Genomic DNA, 22,646 nt, shown 5'->3' with positions numbered 1-22,646 from the left:
CCCGCGGCGGCGGCGGCGATGAAGCGCGATCGGCGCGGCCGGTTCCTGGCGGCCGCGGGCGGCCCCGGCGCGGCGGCCCCCGAGCCCCGACGGCGGCCCGGCACGGCAGCCCGCGGCACCGAGGCGGCGGAGGAGCCCCCCGAGCCCCCCGCCGGGTGGGCCCCGGCGGCCGCCGCCTGGACACGGCCCGGCGCCCTCGGCGAGGCCCCGGAGGCAGGTGAGGCCCGGGCGGGAGGGAGCGCGGCCGCGGGCGGCCCCGGGCACGGCACCGGCACCGGGCGGTTCCCGGCGGGCAGGAGGCGCCGCTGCCGCCCCTCCCCGGGAGCCGCCCCCGTTCCCGGGGCTCCGCGCCCCCGGCAGCCGCTCGGGCGGCGGGTCTGCCTGCGCTGGGCCGGGTTTGCCCGTTTGCTCGGCGGAGCTGCGGCTCCCGCTGTCGGTAAATACCCCGGTGAGGAGCGGGTGCGGCGGCAGAACGGGCGCGGACGCTCCCCGGTGCTGTTGTCCGGCCCGGTTTGGAGGCGGCCGAACCTCCCGGTGCCTGCGGGAGATGAGCGCGATCGCCGAACGGTCCCGAGCGGGTGTCTGGGGACAAACCACCGGTGGTGACAACGGCTGAGCCCCCCCGGGCCGGGCACACACCGACCCCCGGCCCGTCCCCGCCGCTGTCCCCACCCTGGGGCTCTGCGGGTGTCCCCACCACGGGCTCCGCGGGCTGTTTGCGGGGTCCCCGCCACGGCCGGGGCTGCAGGCGGGACCCGCCCCCTCCCTGTCCCCGTCCCGGGCAGGTGGAGGGTTCAAGGCCCGGCTGTGTCCCCCAGGACCCGGAGAGGCTCCGCGGGAGTTTGGCCGGGGCGCAGCGGCGGCTGGAGCCGGAGCTGCGCTCCGCCGGGCGGGGACACTGCGGGACGGGACGGGGCGGTGAACCGGGAGCGGGAGAGGCGCTTTGTGCCCTGCCCCGCTGCTCCGGGTCAGCAGATCCCGGCTCCCTGCCCTACTCCGGACCACGGTCAGGGGGTCTATAACGGGCTGCGAGTGCTGGGGGTTCTCAGGCTCGCAGGGGCTGAGGGATGCGACCGCTGCCTATAAATACTTTAAAGATAAAGGCTGGGGAGGGTGAAGAACTGCTTAATCTGGGGATGGTGTTTGCAAAAGCACAAATGTGCAAGTGAGCCTCGGGAATGCCGCAGCCAGGAGAAGGTTCCCCCGCTGGGGCAGTTGGGGCTGAAAGGCTGATTTTGGGGTGAACGGAGTGTGGTGCGGCACCCTGGTCTGCACGGGGGGCGGTTACGGGGAAGGGCTCGCTCCTCTTGCCCAGCTTTGTTGTGCTCACGCTGAAGCCAGAGGCGGCCGGGCAAGGGGAGCAGCTCACAGCGTGCCGGTGCCTTCGGATGCAGCCACCTGCTCTGCTCTCAGTTCAGTCCTTCCCCGGCAGGAATCGGCAGAGCCCTGAGCACCGGGTACTGTCGCCTCTGCCACGGGAAGTTCTCATCCAGGAGCCTGCGCAATGCGTTCGGGAAGGTGCCGGTGATGGGGGAGAACTCGGAGAAGCAGCGCCGCGTGGACCAGGTCTTCTTCAGCGACTTCCAGCGGCTGGTTGGCGTGGCGGTGCGGCAGGACCCCGCACTTCCCCAGTTCGTCTGCAAGAAATGCCACGCGCAGTTCTACAAATGTCGCAGCGTACTCAGGACGTTTATCCAGAGGGTGAACGCATCTCCCACGGGCCACATGAAGTCGAAAGGAAAGTACGTGGCAGTTCTTCCTTCCCGGGAGCAGTAACTTGCTGTGTGTTGGCGCGTGGTCCCTCCGTAACCCCCGAGACCCCACTGTGCTGTTCTGGTTTTTGCAGAAGTAGCACGGGCCAGGCCCAGCCAGGCGCGGAAGGAGGTGCCTCCTGTCTGGGTGAGTCTCTGCTCCCAGAGCTCTTTTCTTTTTGTGATACCATTAACAGAAAGGCTGGGGCTTACATGTGCTGGGGAATGACCCGTGGCAGGGCTGTTCCTGCGCCCCTCGGCACTGCCATGCCCACTCTGGCTGGTTCTCACTGCCACGGGCTCTCCCTGGGACGGTCCTCACTGGCACCGGCCGCCCTGAGCTGAGCTCACGGGGCACAGGCCATGGCAGAGTTGTGAGAGGCAGGCAGAGCAGGTTTGGGGGTAATCGGGCACTGAGGGGCAATCAGAAATACATTTTCAGCTGTAAAATGCACTTCCAGCTGTAAAATCAATGACCTTGGCAGCCAGTGGGACCATCCATATCCCAGTGCCTGCAGCTGCAGCACCTTCAGGGTGTCTCCCACCTGCCTTCAGATGCACAAGCCCAGCGCAGCCGTGGTCCCCAGCCCTGTCCCCTCCCCAGGGGGGTGGCGGGTCTCTCCCTGTGGGTGGCCATGCCCTTTGCTGGCCCAGGGGACTGACTGTGCCTGTGCTGCCTGTCCCCCCTGCCAGTGGACCTGATCACATCCAGCCCGCAGTGCCTGCACAGCCTGGTGTCGTGGGCGCACACGCATGCTGGGAGCTGCCCTGCGGTGCCCAGCCTGCGCAGCGTCCTCTCCTCCGAGTACTGCGGCATCATCCGCGCTGTCTGGGGCTGCGGCGACGGCCATGACTACGTCATGGATACGGATTCGGACTGTAGCACGGTGCTCATCGACAACGCCTTGTCCGTCAAACGGGAGTGGAACAAGAGCGTGGCGCAGCGCTTGACTGACAACGGGGCAGACAATGCTGAGGCTGTTTCTACTCCCAAAGCCCAGCACGCTCCAGTAAGGACAACCCCTTGCCAGCAGCCTGCAAACAAAGGGACCACATCGGAACCACTGAACGTGGAGAACGAGCTACCACAGAACAGGGATTCATCTCACTCGCAACTGGACAGCGCGGCCTCCGTACAGGAGCAAGCCCTGCCGCAGCCCATGTCACCGCTGAGCGGTGCCACAGGTAAGGGATTCACCGTCTGATTCCCTCTGGGGAGGGACAGAGAGCCGGCGCAGGGAGCAGTGGTGGGGCTGGGCCCCTCCTCGGGGACTCCAGCTGCCCAGGGAGGACGCTGACCTTGGGGGGAGCGCAGGTTGCCCAGAGAGTCACCTCTGATGGGGGACACTGAGGTGCAAGGGAACACGGGTTCAGCCAACCACGTTGCACAAAACGAGCCGGTCTCCTCACCCCAGGTGCTGTTTCCCCCGATCAAGAGGGTGAGACCCTGCTGCCCTGCTCTGCCAGGGACGTGTGCCTGTCAAGCAGTGTGGAACAGTTGCTGGTTCTCTAGAACCATGTTTGTCAGAGGTTTCTTTCTGCTCAATCCAAACCCTGTCCATATTCCAGCAAGGAGGGGTTGGGTGATGCCCAACAGCAGGAGCCGGGTGGGCTGGCCCGTGAGCCGAGTTAACGTGGGTTTACTGCTGAAATCCCCAAATGCCACTTCCAGAAGAGGGGAATTAACAGCGATTTTGAGTTGCAGAAGCTGGGCCGTTTTTGGCTCTGACAGCCACAAGAGGTGGAAAGAGAAACAGCAGCTGGGACCCACTTGGGGATGAGTCTTTGGGTTATGGAGTGGGTGTCATGGGGGAAACCACAAGATGCTGGTGGGACCTCCAGAGTCAAGACTCTCCCTGTCCCTGGGGCGCAGGGCAAGCAGTCTCCGAGCACTCGAGATGCAGAATTTGGTTTAGATAATCGTGAACTTGTGAGGGAGCACGTGTATTCATGCAGTATGAGCCGCCATGAGTGAACCCAGAGCGGTCGGCTCCTTCTCCGCAGCCATATCCGCTGGCCGTTTTTTGCTGCTTTTCCTCGTAACGCGCCGTGTTCTCTCTCCTTCACTCCCCAGGACAGTTGAGTGGGAAGCAGGTTCTGGCTGCAACGTCGGATGAGCGGGTAAAAGACGAGTTCAGTGACCTTTCTGAGGGGTGAGAGAAGAGTGGGTTTCAAATAGCCTAAATGTCTTCTTTGCCAGTATGACTGACCCGCCTCGGAGAGCTCTTTCTCCACCGGTGACCTGGTCCCCGAGGCCACCAGCGGTGTGGGGCAGTGGCTCCGCCGTGGCTGTGCTGGAGCTCACACCACCAAAGTGCTGACCCCCCCCTCCTCAATCCCTCTGCGGGGGGGTTTGCACAGCGGTGTGCGTGTGTTTGCACACGTGTGCCTCTGGTGGCTGATTCCAGCAAACCTGCTCCCATTTCAGTCCCTTCCATGCTCTGGGGAAGGGGCTGTGCAGGGGGTGTCAGGGTTTGCTCGGTCACGGGGTTGGGGCTGCGGGAGAGCGACGGGCGGCACTCAGAGAAATCGCCCCGTTGGCTCCCGGGGAGAGCGATCAATGGGGAGCAGGATGGACTCTGCAGTGCAGCAGTCTTATGACCAAACATTTGGCTAAATCCTTCCATTGTAGGAGTTTAACGTGAGGCTCATCAATAACCGATAATTGAATCCAATCATTCTCAGTCTATGAAGTGGCTGAGCACAGACCTATTTTGGTGCATCAGCTAAATCTGGCAGCTGTCACAGTAAAAGTGCCCCAATAGTTTATTGCCTATTTCCTGTTTTCAGAATCAATCATTTCTTGTGTGGCTTAGGGCTTAAAAGGAGGAGAAAGGAAAACTCAAACCTCTGTGGCTGCTGTGTATGAGGAAACACAGAATGACCTGCAGCTTAATTAACCTGCGCCAGACAATTACATTGCATTCTTGCTTTACAAATTGCTTGTCCCAATACAGGAAGCGGTGGCAACGTCCCTCAACCGTAAATAGATCTTTTCAGTAACAGCTGGTTTTTGTTCTCCTGACAGTGGCTCAATTATCCTCGCAGAGATCTGGTGGTAAAAGGGCTGAATTTTGCTCTTTGCTGCGTTCACCGTGCTGTTTGCTCGGGGAGGTTATGGGGGAGAACATGTGGAGCCTCGGCTGCTGCACACGGGGGACGGATGCACCGGGAATACAGAACACGTATCACGGCTGCTGCCGGTGCAGTGTTGGTAACGGCATCTTCTCTCTCTCAGGGACTTCTTGAGCGATGATGAAAATGAGAAGCGGAACATGGCATCTTCAGACGACTCCTTCGAGCCATACCCTGAAAAGAAGTAAGTTGCTTCCTGCAGGGTTAACAGAGCTCTGCCCACTCTGCTGAGCTGGGCTCAACTGGGCCAGCATCATCACGTTCCCGGTGGCCTCGGTCCCCTCCCTGTCCCTGCCAGGGGGTCCCCACGCTGCCACAGCACCCGTGTCCCTGTCGGGTTAGAGTGTGGCCACGTCCCTCATCCCTGGCACTAAGTTGGGCAGCTCAGCTCATGCGGGCCCCTGCATTGCCAGGTCATGTGTCAGGCTGAGCCGTCAGACCAGGCTTAACACTTGGGGATGATCAGGTGGGAGGACTAAAACCAAGATCAATATTAAACCACTCTCCTTCTTCCCTTCTTGCAGGGTTTCTAGCAAGAAAAGTGACAGCAAAGAAGCCAAGAAGGCAGAAGAGCCCAAAATAAGGAAGAAGCCGGGGCCTAAGCCGGGCTGGAAAAAAAAAATCAAATGTGAAAGGTACCGCAGAGCAGGGGTGGGGGGCAGCACCCCCATGTGTGCACATGGCTGACGGCGGGTTCTGCTTCGCAGGGAGGAGCTGCCCACCATCTACAAGTGTCCTTACCAGGGCTGCACTGCGGTCTACAGAGGGGCGGACGGCATGAAGGTGCGTTCGGGGTTCGCTCCCATCTCCAGCCCACAGCTCTGAGCATTACGGAGCAGTGTCCATGTGAAGAGAGGGTCTCTGATGGATTTAATTCACTGCCTCGCTCTGTGGGAGGCAACGAGCTGCTAAGCAAAGTCCTGCTGCGAGTCTGAGTTCTTTTGTGTGCTCCCAAATGCACTGGGCGCTGCTCCGGCTCCGTGCACTGCTCTGGCCACCAGCCGCTGGCTTGGCAGTGGCTCCAGGAGTGAGCCATACTGTGTCCTGGTAAAGCCCCCGCTGCTGCGGATAGATTTGGGTGCAAATCTCTGTGTTTTCACAGTGAAGCAGTGCTGACGTGTGAGCCTACCAAGATGCGCGTCTCATTTATTGGGGCGTTCAAGTTTGTCACTGGGGAAAATGCAACTCAGGGGTTGGGAAACTCTGTCCTTTCTTTGCAGAAACACATCAAAGAGCATCATGAAGAGGTTCGGGAGAGGCCCTGTCCTCACCCTGGCTGCAACAAGGTGTTTATGATTGACCGGTACCTGCAGCGTCATGTGAAACTCATCCATACAGGTGTGTCCCAGCCGGCAACAGGCATTACAGACATCCAGCGAGTGGCTACACGAGGCTTGTGCAAGACTCTGGGGGGGTGTAGAACCATCCGTCTCACCTGTAACCCTGTAATGAGCCATCACCGGGGAATGTGAGGCAGAGGCAGGAATTCTGACTCCACCAGTCGGGATGGGCAGCTGTGCATGAGCGTTTCATGCAGGAGAACTCAGTGGAATCACTGACACTCTCCCTTTTTCCCTTGCAGAGGTACGCAATTATATCTGTGATGAATGTGGACAGACCTTCAAGCAACGCAAACACCTCTCGGTCCATCAGATGCGGCACTCGGGAGCAAAGCCCCTCCAGTAAGTGCAAACCAACCCTCCGTTCGTAGCTAGGGAAAGGGAGAGCAGGAGCAAGGACGTTCTGCCGAGCTCTCCTGGTCACTGCCCTTAGCACAGGGTAATTCTGTGATGTGAACCCTGCTGGAGCAGGAGGGTCCTGGCTCAATCGCTTTAAGTGTCCCCCCACAACACCTGCCCCAGCTCCAGAGCTTATAACAGAACAGTTTGTGTTGAAGGAACCTTCCCAGCTCCCCCCGTGCCCCCCCTGCCATGAGCAGGGACATCTTCACCAGCTCAGGTTGCTCAGAGCCCGTCCAGCCTGGCCTGGGATGTCTCCAGGGATGGTTCATCCACCACCTCTCTGGGAACCTGGGCCAGGCTCTCACCACCCTCAGGGCCAACAATTCTTTCCTCCTTGTGGGCTCATTCCGCATGACAAGGAGTGGAGGCCACAGCTGCGGCTCCAGGATCGGCGTTTCCTTGCAGGTGCGAGATCTGCGGTTTCCAGTGCCGGCAGCGCGCGTCGCTCAAGTACCACATGACCAAACACAAAGCGGAGACGGAGCTGGAGTTCGCCTGCGACCAGTGCGGGAAGCGCTTTGAGAAGGCACATAACCTGAACGTCCACATGTCCATGGTGCATCCTCTGACCCAGACTCAGGACAAGGCCAAGTCCCTGGAGCCAGAGCCCCTTCTCCTCAGCACGTCAGGGACTTCAGAGAGCCAGGCAATAAAGCCAGAAGTGACTGTGCAGCAGGAGCCCACCTGAGGGGGATAGGGACGCTTTCCCTGTCCAGTCCTTTAGAAACTTTATGGCAGAGTGGAGATTTTTAATCTACGTTTTAGCCTCCCAAAGAACTCAGTGGAATTAGCTTCAGCTTGCTCAGAAAAAGCTTGTTATCATGCTGTGGTTCTCCATGCTCACGTCCGATTCAGCAGTGTTGTACTAAGAGTCTCTTGACCCTGGGGAGGGGATGGTGGCAGCATCCCTTGGTGTCCCCTTCTCCCCACGCACACAGTTGTAAAACCAGAACTGGCCAAAACTGTTCCTGCCTGTGCAAGCTGCTGCCTGTACAGAAGTGCCCTGTGGTGGCTGTCAGGGTACAGGAGCAGCGCAGTGACTAAAAGCAACTGTTTTGGAAAAAAAAAAAATTATGATTCCCAAAGCAAGTCTAAACTGAAATTTGTAACCTACTTTTTATTGTAACAAAAGCTTCATGGTTATGCTTATAATAAATTATTTACAAAGTTAATTTGAAAGAAACAGTGCTCGTAGAAAGGTGGCACCTTGTCTGACCCTTCCTGCAGAGTTGGGGTGTCCTGCGCATCCCTCAGAAGAGCAGCAGCTCTTCCTCCAGCTCCATAGCTGCCTTGGGCCTCGAGAAGTGCAGGAGAGTGACTCCCAGCTCGGGGTCAAGTTCTTCACACACAGACACGAGCTGGGGAGAGGGCAAACACCCAGTGTTTGATCCACTCGTGCTGCCTCAGAGTGAGTTATAGCAGCACCCAAGCATTTTGCAGAGGGAGAGGAGGGCGAAGCTGTTGCCAATTTGCACAGAAATAAGATGGGCTCCTGGCTGGTGGGAAACATCAGCTCCTGCCACTTGGCCATGCTTGATATTTCCCCCAAGACCAGGCATTAAACAAACAGAGGGAATGAGACAGCGGGAGGGCTGTGTTTAACGTTGCTGAGAAAGCCAGAGGCTGCAGCCCTGCTCCCAAACGTGTCACGGAAATGCTGCGTGTCAGGGGCTCAGCAGGCAGCACCCGCACAGGATCTGTGCCCAGGAAAGGCAGGAGCAGCAATCACACACTGAGAGAGGAGGAAAAAAATTCAACGTACCGATTGGATGTTCCCAAAGCTTCGGGCAGGGCATCGCGGGATGGCACCAAGCAGGAACCGCCGGGCTGTGGCGATGAGCTCCACCGGATCCCCCTGGAGAACACGGAGAAGAGACACGGGCAGTCGAGGCCGAGCACAACATCACTGTGGGCTCTCAGTCCCTGCCGCCAAAAGTGACATGGGAACCACCACACTGCACCCACAGGCTGTTCACAAGTCACACGATCACTTGAGCCGTGACCGCAGTCACCCCGAGGTCCCGCACAGGACAGATAGCGGCCAGACAGCCCAGATTTTGGGCAGCAGCACCGGCAGCTTCTGTCAGCCCCAAGGTGCAAACAGCTGCTGCATCTGCTTCTACAGGAAGGTGGGAACAAGAGGGATGCTGCAAGGGGAAGGGATGAGGAACAGGATTCAGAGTTACAAGAGGGGAAAAAAAAAAAAGGAGACGGAGCTTTACTCACACACTCTGCGAGGTCTGGGACCTCCCCGACTTGATCAGACTGCGGCAAGTCCTTCCCTTCCACAAAGAGCCGGAGCAGCTGGACATACAGATCGAGCGCCACAAGGAGGAAGGTCGGCTCTCGGGTGAGCAGCTCGGGGCGGAAGGCAGGGGTGAGGCTGGAGGTGACACACCATGTCTGATCAGCGGCCCCGCACAGGATGACAGGAGTCCAGCACAGCAGCTGCTCGTGCTGCTGTCCATGTTACAAATCCCATTGTGTGTGGGGTCACCCCACTGCGAGGAGTGGGGGGGCAGCCGGGGACACCCCTGTTTGAGCATGAAGCTGAAAGGAAACTTCCAGCAAAAGAACTGAGGCTCCTTAAACAAAATTCCTGCTGTGATCAAGTGTTCCCTCCTGCACAGCCAAGGGAAGGGCTCGGCTCACAGCCCAGCAGAACAGTTACCCCACAAACCACCCACCATGTCCTCCCTCGTGACACCTTTCTCCCCAGAAGGACCTTCTGTACCTGTAGAAGGCGAGAGGCAGGAGCTGGATGTGACGGTCCGAGGCTGCGCTGTGCAAGACATGGTATTTTCCAGGGTCTGCGACAGAGAGAAACATTAAGATCCCTGGTGGTTCCTCATGCCACCCTGCAGACCAGTACAGCAGCTGCAGTTTCCTTCCAGCCCACAATTAACACCAGTGCTGGGGTGTGGGGACATCACCAGAAGCCAGCTGTCCCCCCAGGGGATTTCTCTACTAGAGGGAACAAAATTGAGTGTCAGTTGTCCCCAGTCATCAGCTGGGTCACCACACTGCAGAGTGGCAGCCAGGTGCTCTCAGCTTTTACCCAAAGCAGCATTTTTCATGCTCTTACAAAGGCCCATCGGTTCCTTCTCACAGGTACATGTGTTAAAGCACTGGGTCGTGCCGGTCCAGCGCCTAATCGAATGTCTGCACCCCTCAGGGATGAGACATGCTCACCATTCTCTGCCGAAGGGAAGAGCAGCGGCCAGGACGTGCCCCTCTCCTCCAGGCACTGCAAGATCTCCAGCGACCATTCCAGAGACGGCTGAAAATCCACTCCCTCCTGGGTGTCAGAAAGACAGGTCACGTTTGTCTTAGGCTTTAGTTACATCAACCCCAAGAGACTGTGCACATTAAGTGCTCTGTTAAAGGACCATTCTGAATGCAGACCAAGTCTTCCCCTCGCCCAGCAGCCTGGATTCCCCGGGCAGTCAGGCACTGGAGTCAGGCAGTGCCTTCATCCCCCAGCCAGACCAGGGCTTAGCTGAGAATCAGAATCATTTTGATTGGAAAAGATGTTTAAGATCATCAAGTCCAACCGTTCCCCCACCCCTGGCACTGCCCCATGTCCTGAGAACCCCATCTCCATCTGTTCAACCCTCCAGGGATGGTGACTCCATCCATGGTGACTGCCCTGGGCAGCCTGTTCCGATGCCCCACAGCCCTTTGGGGCTAAGATCCAACCTCAACCTCCCCTGGTGCAACTTGAGGCCCTTGAACCCACCTATCAACAGCATCTCTTGGGGCTGTTTTTTTTCTCTTTGCATTACTCATTTTACTTGGAAGAAGCTCCCAGATCTGTTTGCTCAAGGTGTTTATCTCCCCAATGACTCTTCCTCCAGACTCCCCCAAAGACAGACAATGAGGCCAAATGATGATTTTTAACTTAAATCTGCTCCCCAACCCAATCCGTTAGGTGACTACACAAGCAGCTGCACGTCCAAGCCGAGAAAACAGCAAAAAGCATTCCAAGGCAGGAGGGTGCTTGGGGCCAACAGCTGCTGGAAGAACCTTGTCATCTTTGCTCCTTCATTTAATAATGTTAAATCATTTGGAAACCAATGTTCCTCCTTGCTGGGCTGCCCTTCTCCTTTGAAATACCACGTATGTTTCCAGCCTGAGGAAAAACGTCATCTAACAAATGTGAAATGCAACACAAAAGCTGAGAGATGAGGTTCCTGCGCTACCTGGGAGGTGTAAAGCCTGAACAAGAAACTGAAAATAGTAAGTCATTCAGGAAGAGAAATAAAAGCTGCCGTAGCAAAAGGGGAGATGTGTTCGTTAGAGCAAAATCCAGGTTTAATCTGATAGGAACAGACAGGCTTTCAGCAGGCTCTGTCTGGGGTTACTGATCCCTTCCTTCTGGCAGAACAAGCCACCAGCCTTCGCAGTGCCACTATGAAGCATTTTCAGGCAGCAAACCAAGCGGATCAGACATATTTAGTGTCACAAGAATTCTCTCAGGGCTGAACTCACCTTTGGTGCTATTTTTGCCGAGATGAGATCCATGAGCGAGAAGAACAGCAGAGAAATAAGCAGCTACAAGGCAAAGAGATCACTGTTAGTTGTATCCGCGGTGGCTCAGAACTTGTGCTTTCCCATCGGGAAAGAACATTTCATGAAGTGCACTCCCAGGACGGACCTGGATGAACCACAAGTGCTGCCGTTCCTCCCAGGGTAAGGCAACATGTTTGAAGCAGAGAGACTGCAGCCTGGCATCCTTCATTGCTTCTAAGGGGAAATTCCACCCTCAATTCTCTGTCCACAGCCTGCCCTGACTTACGCTTGTTACTGCTTTTCTGATCCCTCCCGCATCCCTTCCTGGCATCCTCCTGTCTCAAGGAGGATTTTTGAGGTGAAAGCTGCTGTTTTTCTGCATGTACCACATGCCCGTATCAACTCGGTGACACCAGTTTCTGACTCACAGCTTTTGGCTCCAGACCAGTGTAAATAGTGAGAGGAGCTGCTACCGTAACTGCTGCCCGGAGTGATAAAACTGAGGCGTGAATAGTCAGGCACAGGTTCCGCTTCAACACCATCTACCTGCGAGTGTCTCCGCACAGGGGACACTGAGCTCTGCTCCCAGCTGTCCCCTGAAAGATCCAGTGACAGAGCTGGGGGCAGCAGCTCAGCTCCCTCCTCAGCAGAGCACTCAGAGAATTCCTCTGCACGAGGGCACCGAGCACGGTCAAGTGGGCACGAATTTCCCAGAACAGACTTGGGAAAACCCTCAGGAGGTCTGGTCCTGGGATTCTCAGCACATCTTCCCCCTGAAAATGCCTCCACTTCTGTCTCACAATTTTTTTGTGTCTCCTTTACCTCCCAGCCAAACTGCCCAAGCTAAAATCCACAAGGATTGCTCAGAGGGAGAGGTGATCCTGGCACGCCTGGACTGGGCTCTCAACCCCCACAGCGCTCTCTGCAGCTTCAGTTTTTAAAGCAGCTGTTTAATTGTCCTCCCTGACTTCACAGAGGAGCCAGTATCTGAGTTAAAAGTTCAAGTTTGGAACAACTTTGCCTCTAGGATAAGTATTTAGCTCCAGGTAATTTACAGTTTATCAATTAGCCACCTACAAGATTTCACAAACAGGATATGAGATTTAACCTCAAGGATATGTCTGTGTCTCAGGACAATAATTTCTCAGTTAAAGACGTTCCAGTCTTCAAGCATAGGGAAGAGCAGACATGTGAAATGCGTTGCCTTGCCTGCTCTGCGTCAGTCCCCAGCCTCTTCAGCGCGTCTCTCTCTCGTCCACACGGCAACTGCTGCTGAACCACGCAGTGGAGGAAGGCGGCCGACGTCCAGGGAGGGCTGGATGGTTGGAAAACCGCTCCTGAGGAAAGGAAGCTAGGAAACAAAAATCAGCATATCAATAAAATAAAATAAAATAAAATACATCACAGCTGTGAATGAGGAGGAAATCAGGGGCTTGGGCAACAGGTATAAGTCTGTGATTGGGACAAAATAAATTATCTCCTTTTTTCTTTCCTGCAGTTGGATGCTACATGGAGACAGGTTAAAAAATGAAAGTCTAGAAGACAGCAGCATTCCCAAATGTCTTTTGTCAGCCATCAGACAGGTAGTTAAGTGTATACACTGTTACACCTGATGTCATTATTACATTTCTATAGCCCGCAAGGAGATTCTTACGCTAAGTTCCCAGGTTTTGGAGAACAGGTGCAGGCTGAACAGCAGCGTGCAGCAGAGGAGCAGTCAGCAGCTCCAGGAAACCAGAGATTCAGCCAGCCCAGGGAGCAAAGGGTGCGGCAGCTCCAGGGAATGACTCAACACTGTGCTAAAGGGATTTCCAGTGTCTGTCCCACAACGACTCTGCCTTCCAGTCTCCTCTGAAAAGATTCTCTTTCCTTATGGTGGAACACTCTGACCCATATCACACGCAAGGTCAGACTAAATAATTATAATGACCTGTTTTGAGGTTAAACTCTACAAAGGGATCTGTGCAGAGCTGTCCTACACGCCTCGGTCCCCATCAGCATTCTGTTCAGCCTGCAGAACCCCCGCCTGCCCCGCGGAACGGCTGTGCCAGGCACTGAACCCGCAGAGAGCCAATTCTCCTGCCCGCAGCCCCGTGCATTCCTCACACACACCGGGCAGCCATGGACTGCCCTGCCCTCAGCTGCTCCAGTCCTTCTGCAAGCGGAGCCTGGAAGAGCCTCCTCCACTGCGAGCAAAGCACCGGCTCCAGCCTGGGCCACCAAAGCTGGGAAGAGAAGCAGAAACCAGCAGCATTAGTGGTGGTGAACTTCGGAGTTGTGTGCATGCTACCTCAGACAGGTACTTGGCGAACAGGTTTTTTTTTTTTCCCCCCTCCATAATGAAAAAGTCCAAATTGTACATGGAAACATAAGAAACGTGAGGAGTTTCACATCCCAGAAATGCAGAGAGGGTCATTTGTGACCGTGTTCATACCATGGTACCCTCAAACTCCTCTAGCAGGACCAGTCATCACAAAAGAACTGTTCGGCAAAAGGTGATGTACACACTTACCACATGCAACAAAAACATGTATCCCCGTGTAAAACAGCGCATGAGCAGTTACACACACAAGAGAGAAAAACATCTGTGCTTTATGGACTTTCTGGTTGTTTGGCACATAACAACCGGTCCCTCCACAGTGAATCCAAAACCAAGTCAAGTCTCCCAGCTTCTCACTCTTGAACAGCCCCTGTCCCACTTCTGCAGTGACACCCCCAAACCAAGGCAGGTTCCATCCCAGCGCCGGGATCAGCAGCACCAGGGGTACTAAAACTCTGCAGTTATCCAAAGGCATTAAGAATTACAACCCCCACACTTCACAGCTTACATTAAGTGAAGTTTGAAATGAATGCTCTGAACCAATGCTGAATTTTCATGTAGCACTCTTAAAATGAAATGTGAGCAGTTACCGCTGCAGAGAAGAGCAAAACAGGACACTTGGTTTGACACACTGCGAGAACATTGTTGACCGCTTCTGCTGGTTCCTCACAGCCCACACTGGCGTTCAGCAGGCCCTGCAAGAGGATAAATTACCAGATGACTACACACACATGTGCTTTGAAGTATTAATAACTCCCCAAGCCTCCTGTAAACTAATCAGAGGTAACTGTAGGGGTCAGCATGGCCCAGCAAAAGAACTGTGTGCTTCTGCTTCCCCCACCTGTATATATTGTATTACAATTAACCTCTGCCACTACCTTCCTCCAGCTCCTTCTCTTCACTTTCCTGGATTGCTGCTCTTTTTGGAATTTTCACCAACAACTCTCAAAACAAGGGTACAAATAGCATATCTCATTGCTAAGAACAGCATCTAGTCAGGTATCCTGGTAAAGAAACATCTACTCTGGCCAGGACAGACAACAGAGCAGTAACAAAAGCAGCGTTACCCTGAAGAAGTGGGCGGTGATGTCGTAGGAGAGCGCATACCCCCTGGAACAGACGTTCTTCTGCGAGAAGAGAAGGAGGAAAACACAAAATCATTCCTTCTCTTTTGAATTATGATTTTCTTAAAACACTTTGGGTGTCTCGCACAGCACAAAAGCTCCCTGTGAGATCCTGAGTTATCAGCTCAGAACACAGAAATTTCGTTTCTATGTGAAGCACCAGGTAGAGCTTTGCAGTCTCAGCACTAGGAAGCAAACCGGAGGGCCCAGTGTATCACTGGTTGGTGGCAGCGGCATTTTGATTAACAGTCTTGGAATGAATGAAGGTTTCTGGCTGTGCCTAATGACAGTGCAGGAGCCTTGAAAAGGCCGTTGGAACACAAACCAGTGCTCTAGGGACATGCAAGTCAACTGATCTGCCCCCAGGAAACTGCACAGATGCTTCTGAATGTTTCTCTTGTGTATGTAACACAGGAGGATGAGCAGGATCTCACTCTACACCCAGTAAATTAAATTAACGCCTTGGCATGATGGAGGAATTGGAGAAGAGCTCAGGCCCTTGCTCCTCAGCCTCCACAGGAACACTGTGGGTTCCCCTCTAACCTGCTATGAAAAAACAAAGAGCAGGTGGCACAGACGGACAATGCATCCACACGGGAGAACGTCCCCAAGGCTGCTGCACGTGTGCATGCACCAGAGACACACATTGTTGCAAACAACGCTACTGGAAAAACTCTCAAGAACTGCCCAAGCCATGGCCAGGCTGCTCTGCGATCACCCAACGGTGATTTTTTCCCCTGGACCATGGATCTGCATACACCATTTCCCAAGGATTCTCTCTCAACAGTGTAAAATGCCACCGCAATTCCAAATGGATGAGCCCAAAAGTCATCCCGCAGCAGACAGTGCCGAGGGCACCTCCGCAGAGCTGGAAAGTCTCAAGCATAATGAGCTGAACCTCCCTACGCTCTGATATAAGACAAGCTTGTTTCAAGTTTGGCTGCATTTTAACTCCTGTCCTAACCCAAGTTAAAGTTCTTTCTTTAGAGCATTCGCCAACAAGAAACTGTCATTTGGCTAATGACACATACCAGCTCCGAGTTTACAAAATGAAAAAAGTTTTCACAGTCCAGCATTGTTTTCTTTCCTTTTTGACAAGTCACGATCAGGGCGGACGCAGGGAGCCCCACCAGAATCCTTAGGCAAGGAAGAATAAAAACAAAACTGAGGTTACTGGCAAGAAGAGAATCAGACTCCACACTCTCAGTGCTCATGCCTTTGGCATTCAGAGGAGTTTCAGAGTACGTCAAACGTGAGAGATCTCAAACACTGTGACAGAAACTGCACAAGGAATTTTTCCAAATGCCCAGAAAAGAACCTGCATTTCAATGAGATCACAGAATAGGTATACACACCATTCTCATAGATACTGTCAATGGCTCAAAAATGGAAACACAAACCTAGATTACAGCAGCAAGTAGAGCAATTTAACCATGTTTATTGCAAGTGGTGGCATTACGAGTGTTGCTGGCTGTAAACAAAGTCAATGAAGATGTGTGGTCCTTCAAATCCAGGCTACTGGCTGGGAGGACTTGTAGCCCAGGATGGCGAACTGGAGCGCAGCTAATTCACGTGGTTACCCGGGAATAAATGTCCCTGGCACAACTGTTACTAACATGTAGTGTCATTTTTCACTTGCTGTGGAATCAGAGAGGTCACTCCACAGCACAAGTACGTATGGTAACTGCTTTGAGCAGCAGTTCTGCTCATGGTGTTCCCGGCTGTCTCGATCCGCGTTTACCTCCTGTGCAGCAGCAGCTCCTGCCGCCTCCACAACTGCTCGCTCAAAGCTGAGCTGTGTTTTCTGTCTTTCAGTCTTTCCTGGAGAATCTCAAACAAGAAGTGTCTCCGGAGATCCGAGCAGCCAGAAAGTGACTTCGGCCTACACCCCAGCTCCAGCACCATCTCCTACACAGGGAGGGCGTCAGGAGGGAAACGAGTTTCATGAGGGCTACACGCGAGTTTGCATTCAAACCCCGATTGTTTCCCTCAAGTAAGACAAAGATCACTAAGAAAAATATCCCTCTCAGTCTCCATGCCACTGCTCACATCTGAGAACTAAATGTCAGCGTCGCATACACTCAGGTATTAAGAAATACTTTATCTGGTCAAATTGAAGGATTGAATGTACAGATACGGATCAAAGTCTGGAATCACCTGCAGCCTGCAGAGAACATCAGGCCTGATCGACATCTTCGATGTGCCACAGCCACCCAGGTCCAACCTGAAATCAAGAGACAGGTAATTCACCCTGTCAGCCCAGGAACACAATTCAAATAGAGTCAAATGACTTCAGATGAACACAAAGCTCTGACATTAATGTTCCTTAAATAAGCTGTAGGTGGGACAGCAATTCTCCTCTGAACCTCCCTCCTTATTTTCCAGCTTCAGCCACTTTTTCAGGGGTACTGATGCTTGTCTGGCCAAATAAACCTGAATACAAATTCAACTTACACAGACAGACTAGGGACTATCTGTAACTTCAACCCCAGACCTCTGTCACCTAGAGCAAGATTCTTATGCAGAGACTGGTGAGTCACACAGAGCTACCTCCCGGCTTTCCCTGCCAGAAAGGAACTGCTTCCACTCCAGAAATCACAGCCCCGTGTAAGGCACAAGCTCATGGCTCCTGGCTTGCAAGATCATTAGAACCATTGCTTCTGCAGAAATGCACGTCCTGGCACAAAATACCTTTGTGAGGAATCCAGGACAGTGTTGATAATAACACCACAGGCCTTCTCCAGGTCTCCATCACAGCCACCAGAAGCAGAAGGTGCTGGAAGATACCGTTGATAGATGGCCCAGTGATGGAAATCCTGTCTGCAAGAGCGAAAAGGAGAAGATAGGAAGCCTATCATGGCCTTTTAATGGTGCCCATCCTTTCGTGTATAATAAAAGGAAGTTCACACATCAAGTGGAGTAGGATGACAGACACAGAAGAGCCACCCACCAGCCGCCTGTTACTTATGTGAAAAGTTATTTGGAAGGACTGCGCATGCAGGGCAGAGGCTGTCTTGTGAAACATCTTATGCTAAAACACACATATCGCTCTAGCATTGCTTGCACTCCGGACAAACTAATAGTCAACAGGCATTTGTGTCCTGCAGCAGCTTGTTCATTTACTTCAGTTGTTAAGTTCCTGATCCTCAGTGCTTTTTCCTAATTTGAGTGGGAAAGACTCTTGAACAATTCCCTTTTCCACAGAGCCTCTCTGCACTCACCTTTCCGAAGCAGACAGAATATCCTTTTCAGGGTACACCTCCAGCTCCAGCAGCAACCACTCTCTGAAAGACAACTGGGAAAAGCAGCAGTTTTGGGTAAGAGGGCAGACGTGCACAGCAAGTAACTTGTACAGAACAGCCACCTTCTTCCCACCATAAAACCCACCTACACCCCCGCCCAGACACAACCCCATGCAGATGCCGAGATACGAAACAGGAGACGTCAACCCAAGGACGTTCCTGGACTGTTTCCCTTGCAAGAAACTTTAATTAAATCCCACTGGCATTCAAAAATTTACTAACAGTGAGATGATAAAGCATCTCTCGCACACACCCACCCCTTTGACATTTCCAAACATGCTCATCTTCTTAAAGTCCAGATACCAGAATGAACACATTATTAGAAATAAATGCTAAAATGAACAAAGCACCATAGTCAGACAGACTGGGATAAGCATCAAAGAAAGGTTATAATGCGAAGGTGTTTTAGCCTTGTACATCAAGCTAACCAAGCACAAGGAGTCATTCTAGTAACACGACAAACTCCTCTGCACAAAGACAAACTGGTTTTATATGAACTAGGTTAAAAAAAGAAATCCTGACAAATCAGATACATTTCAAGGCTGGTATAAAGAGAATAGCTGAGACGTTAACCTGCTTCACAGCGAGACGGAGCCAAACAACCCAGATACACGGGTGGTTGAGGAGAATGCTGACATTTAGATGAAGCTCCAAAAAGCGCAAGCAAGCATTTTCAGTTACGTGACTTGCTATCGCTTCACAGACACTACACAGGAGGAAGCCAAGGTTACAGACAGGCCTTTTCTCTACAGTTCTGGAGCATTTTCTTACTGGTATGGTATATCTTGTCAAGCTTTCTGCTTTTGCAATGAATAGGACACAAAAGCTTTACCTCTGGTTTTGTATTTCTACCTTATCGCCATAAAAATATCTACAAATAACATTGAGCACATAACCTAGTGCACACATCTTCCAACTGTCAGACCAACATTCCACACATTAAATTTTTTACGAGAAGCTTTTTATCACCAATAAGGAAACTGCAGAGAGCAGATCTGAAAAATAAGAATTACGGCGTGAACTTGAGTCATGGATAAGATTTATACCTGGAACGCTTCTTCCTTCAAGAGCTCCTGAAAGCGTGCTTGCTTCCATAAACACAGGCTGGCTCTCCTGTAGTTCAGCGAGGGCTGTGACAGGGAACTCCAGACGGGGTCCGTTTTAGGCTCCTCGCACAGGATTCCACGAGCTTCCAAGCTCAGCCGTGGCACGAGGTATTGCAGCTAAAACAAAAGCACAAAAACAACCTCTGCACGTTTCCACCACAAGAAAAAGCCCAGTGCAACCTCTGATTGTGTGAAACTGCCAAACAAGCAAATACACAAGATGGTAAGATGGGAGGGTGCAAAGATGCATTTTTATATCACTTTCTTTGTACAAGTGGTAGTTGCACAGGGGTCTGCAGTGGGAGATTGAACCAAGACTGATCTTTCTTGTAATAGCAAAACTTTTTTATTTTTACCTTTTTAACAAGGTCAGGAGGAAACAAGGCACACAAATCTTCATGAGAACAGGATGAAAACTTGCACATGAGATAAGATGCTGCTGCAGTGCAAAACCTGAAACAGAAAAAGAAAGAATTCCATTATCTGGTTGGCTCAATCATATATCTTCCCACTGATGAAAGTCCAAAGTCAAAACCAAAGAGGACATGGTGGGTGCATGATCTCACCTCAGGCAGAAGGCAAACGACTCTTCCGTCCTGCACACTAGCAAGGAGTTCCAGTACTCGGAAACGGAAAGGACCTTTCCAGGAACAGGCTGGGAAATCCCAAAACTGACTTCCACTTCAGGAATTAAAGCTCTGGATTCACTTAAGTGGATCACAAAAGCTGCTAGTCCTAAAATGTGAGCGTCATCCAGAGAAGGACCCTGCGAGCCAACAGAAGTAAAGAACTGAAGAAGGACATTTCATTTTTAACAAAACAACCTTTCTCAGAAAAACCTCAGGATTAATCAAGTAGCAGAACATTGCGTCTTTCCATTGACTAATTAGTGCAGTGATATCAATTTAGCAGATGAGAGACATCAGTTACATCAAACATGTTCTCCCTTCTTTGAAATTGTGCAGCTCCCTTTGGCCAACCTGCAGCAAAATGTGGTTGTTTCTATAACGCAGTGACGTGAAGCAACTACCTGTGTATTCAGCCCAGCAGAATTTGAGACTCTCAAGGCTTTTTAGCTTCCATGACAGCTAACCTAGTCTATCAGCCTTTTAATTCACGCTTGCAATATCATGGGGTAAAGGAAATAAAACCAACAGTTCTCTAAAGGAAAACCATGCACTGCTGCACTCCAAATTTGGGAGTCTTACATCAATTTTTAAAAGAGGCGTACAACTGAAATATTCAATGTGGAAGCTTGGAAACTAAGCATTTGACTATCTTCTCTTTGCTATGTTCATAAACTTGCTTTTCTGTTATAATGTATCTCCGAATGCATTAACCTACTACCGTAGCAGTTCTCTAGGATAGGAACACATACAGCTCACGTTCTTGAGTGCAAGCCCACACTACTTGTCTGAAATTAGATTTTGTTTGGAAGCCTGAGAGCTAGGGAAGCCCCTCGGCAGTGCAATCCAGACAAGTATGTGCCCCACGGCTCAGGAAGTGAAGCTAGGACAGTCTTTAGCACACTATAACCACACAATTCATGGTTGGAAAACTAACCTGGTGATAAATAAGCTGGCAGAGCCTGCCCAGAAGGGCAGGTAAGAGATTCCTGTGTCCACACATCATCTTCACCAACAAGGAGAGACACGGTCCCTGCCTGCAGAGGGGAAAAACCACATGCTTGCTTCACTGCTGCTTTGTATCCCCAGTACAGGAAGGGGTATTTAAAAATACTTAAACACAGTGAACATGAGCCTGTCTGTAAATACAGGGCAATTATCATTCCATTTACAGGCTCAGACAAAGTGCCATTTTTGGAGTATCTGAGTAGAGGACCCCTACAAAGACATGAACTCCACCAGTGCCTTGCCTCAAATACTTAATAATATTCATATATCGTCAAAGAGGTGACAACAGGGAGAGGAGGAAGCTGCCTGGGGCACCAACAGCTTTTTTCAGACAGAGAGCACAAGGTAAACAGAGTCTGAGCAATAAATGGGATCAAAAAAATGCAAGAGTGAAAAGGAATTAATATAACCAGATCCTGTTGCAAAATAGAGGAAGGGAAGGACAGAGGGACTTTCCCACTCAGGTGACAGAAAAAAAACATCCTCAGAGCAGATCAGATGGGGAGTTGGGTTTATGAACAATGTCCAACACAGGTTTTCAATACAGATTCATCAGCTCCAGGGCAAAACCGTGTAAAAGGGAAGGAAAGACGCACTGGTTGCCAAAGCGCACTGCACCCTGGAGAGGCAGACACCTCCCCCAGCTACCGCAATCGTGGGCAGCGCGTCAGTACATTGTTTTTTCCAACAAAGCGATTTTACACTGAAATGTTGACCATGGTGTTCACAACCTCTGTTACATCATGAAGGAGATGGCTATAAGAGCCAGCAAGTAATTCCCAGATAAAAATAATTCGTTTCATTCCCCACCACTGAGCTGAAAACGGCAACCTGAGCACATGGTATTTGTGGAAAGGTTTTATAGGTTGTCACAAAGCAGAAAGCAGAGCCAAATGCCACCTTTTTCTGAAGGGATCAGTAATGACAAAGCAGAAATGTTTTTTTTTTTTAACACATTTACATCAAAGTGCATTAGTTCTTAGATTACAGAAACTCAGACTAGAGCAGTCTGTGAGTGCTAGCCTGGCACAGTGGGTACGAACAAGTCCCTCCTCACTTCTAGACAAGTGCTGGAATTCTAGCATATTAACAAGTTATTTCAGTTATTTCCCTACAGTGTTACTTGCATCTTACCTGTCTGGGGGGTTAAAATAGGAAGCAGCTATTAGGTTTTGGCAGAATGATGTCAGCAGAAGATCAACAACCTGGAATAAGAGACACACTGCTAATTCCTACTTGTGAGGCTGGATGCCTGGATCTAGTTTTGTATTGCCCATATATTATGTTTCCCAACATTAAAACAAGGAGAAAAATTGTTGGTGATGTTCACGAGTTGTACAGATCCACCAGCACTAAGAAAAGATGGAAAGACTATAACAGCCCAGGAATGATCCCAGCACAGAAGTATCTAGACAAGGCTGGTGAAGAAAGCCTCGCTCATCACTGGATCATTCCATAGAAGATATCTCAAGATCTCGCCATCAGACACCCAACAACTTCCAGGAGGTTAAAACATCTGAATAGTCTGTGCAGGGCACAAGGTAGACAAAAGGAGAATGTTTTTCCTGTTCTCCACAGACAAAGCAACCTTTCACATGTCCTATCTGGATGCATTTTCCCCTGCCCAGCCCCAGCTGGTACTCACACCCTGATGGCCGCGTTCCAGCCTGGGGGAGGAAACGTCAACTTGGATGGGAGAATTCAAAGTAGCAGCTTCATTTTCATCACTGCTGTGACCCAAGACGCTCGCGAGTCTGTCAGAAATCACTGCAATCTGTGCTGGCACATCTGCGGGAAGGTAACGGGAGAACCAGGGCAGAATGTGTGACAGATTCACAACTCCACACAGCAGGAAGAACAAGTGAAATATATACTCTAATTGATCAGAGCCTGAAGTATGTTATAAAAAGCTTTAATGAGCAAAAAATTTTATCTGGAACACAGTGATTGTCTTCATTTTAGAAGACAGCTTTATTTTTCCTCTAGCGCTATTCCCAACACACACCAAGAACAGGTTTTC

The 22,646-nt window shown here is 51.8% G+C and overlaps 2 protein-coding genes across 2 annotated transcripts in view; one reads left to right on the top strand and one right to left on the bottom strand.

Annotated features, from left to right (window-relative positions):
• Positions 1 to 18: 18 nt before the first annotated feature.
• On the top strand, positions 19 to 7,800 carry ZNF276 (zinc finger protein 276; the record flags this gene model as incomplete). Its single annotated transcript, XM_082062898.1, has 11 exons — positions 19 to 217; positions 1,433 to 1,742; positions 1,847 to 1,899; positions 2,445 to 2,936; positions 3,826 to 3,904; positions 4,990 to 5,070; positions 5,411 to 5,521; positions 5,594 to 5,669; positions 6,107 to 6,224; positions 6,469 to 6,568; positions 7,034 to 7,800. 11 exons carry the CDS (start codon positions 19 to 21, stop codon positions 7,314 to 7,316), a joined length of 1,902 nt encoding a protein of 633 aa, XP_081919024.1. The 3' UTR covers positions 7,317 to 7,800.
• A 45-nt stretch (positions 7,801 to 7,845) lies between these two features.
• The window catches only part of FANCA (FA complementation group A), a 34,405-nt gene continuing 19,604 nt past the window's right edge, over positions 7,846 to 22,646 (bottom strand). Inside the window, exons 23-43 of the mRNA XM_082062899.1 lie at positions 22,272 to 22,414; positions 21,761 to 21,831; positions 20,556 to 20,655; positions 19,559 to 19,758; positions 19,349 to 19,445; positions 18,933 to 19,109; positions 17,806 to 17,879; positions 17,276 to 17,404; positions 16,742 to 16,808; positions 16,326 to 16,492; positions 15,616 to 15,721; positions 14,528 to 14,587; positions 14,051 to 14,155; positions 13,253 to 13,365; positions 12,350 to 12,491; positions 11,120 to 11,182; positions 9,821 to 9,926; positions 9,363 to 9,438; positions 8,855 to 9,011; positions 8,391 to 8,483; positions 7,846 to 7,986 (exon numbers count right to left, since the gene is read on the bottom strand). Coding sequence (XP_081919025.1) covers positions 7,879 to 7,986; positions 8,391 to 8,483; positions 8,855 to 9,011; positions 9,363 to 9,438; positions 9,821 to 9,926; positions 11,120 to 11,182; positions 12,350 to 12,491; positions 13,253 to 13,365; positions 14,051 to 14,155; positions 14,528 to 14,587; positions 15,616 to 15,721; positions 16,326 to 16,492; positions 16,742 to 16,808; positions 17,276 to 17,404; positions 17,806 to 17,879; positions 18,933 to 19,109; positions 19,349 to 19,445; positions 19,559 to 19,758; positions 20,556 to 20,655; positions 21,761 to 21,831; positions 22,272 to 22,414 — 2,354 coding nt within the window. The 3' untranslated portion in view covers positions 7,846 to 7,878. The remainder of the gene's footprint in view (positions 7,987 to 8,390; positions 8,484 to 8,854; positions 9,012 to 9,362; positions 9,439 to 9,820; positions 9,927 to 11,119; positions 11,183 to 12,349; positions 12,492 to 13,252; positions 13,366 to 14,050; positions 14,156 to 14,527; positions 14,588 to 15,615; positions 15,722 to 16,325; positions 16,493 to 16,741; positions 16,809 to 17,275; positions 17,405 to 17,805; positions 17,880 to 18,932; positions 19,110 to 19,348; positions 19,446 to 19,558; positions 19,759 to 20,555; positions 20,656 to 21,760; positions 21,832 to 22,271; positions 22,415 to 22,646) is intronic.

Source organism: Streptopelia decaocto (assembly GCF_964273445.1).
Source record: "Streptopelia decaocto genome assembly, chromosome: 11".
Taxonomy (NCBI): domain Eukaryota; kingdom Metazoa; phylum Chordata; class Aves; order Columbiformes; family Columbidae; genus Streptopelia; species Streptopelia decaocto.
This window is presented reverse-complemented; position numbering and strand designations above follow the sequence as displayed.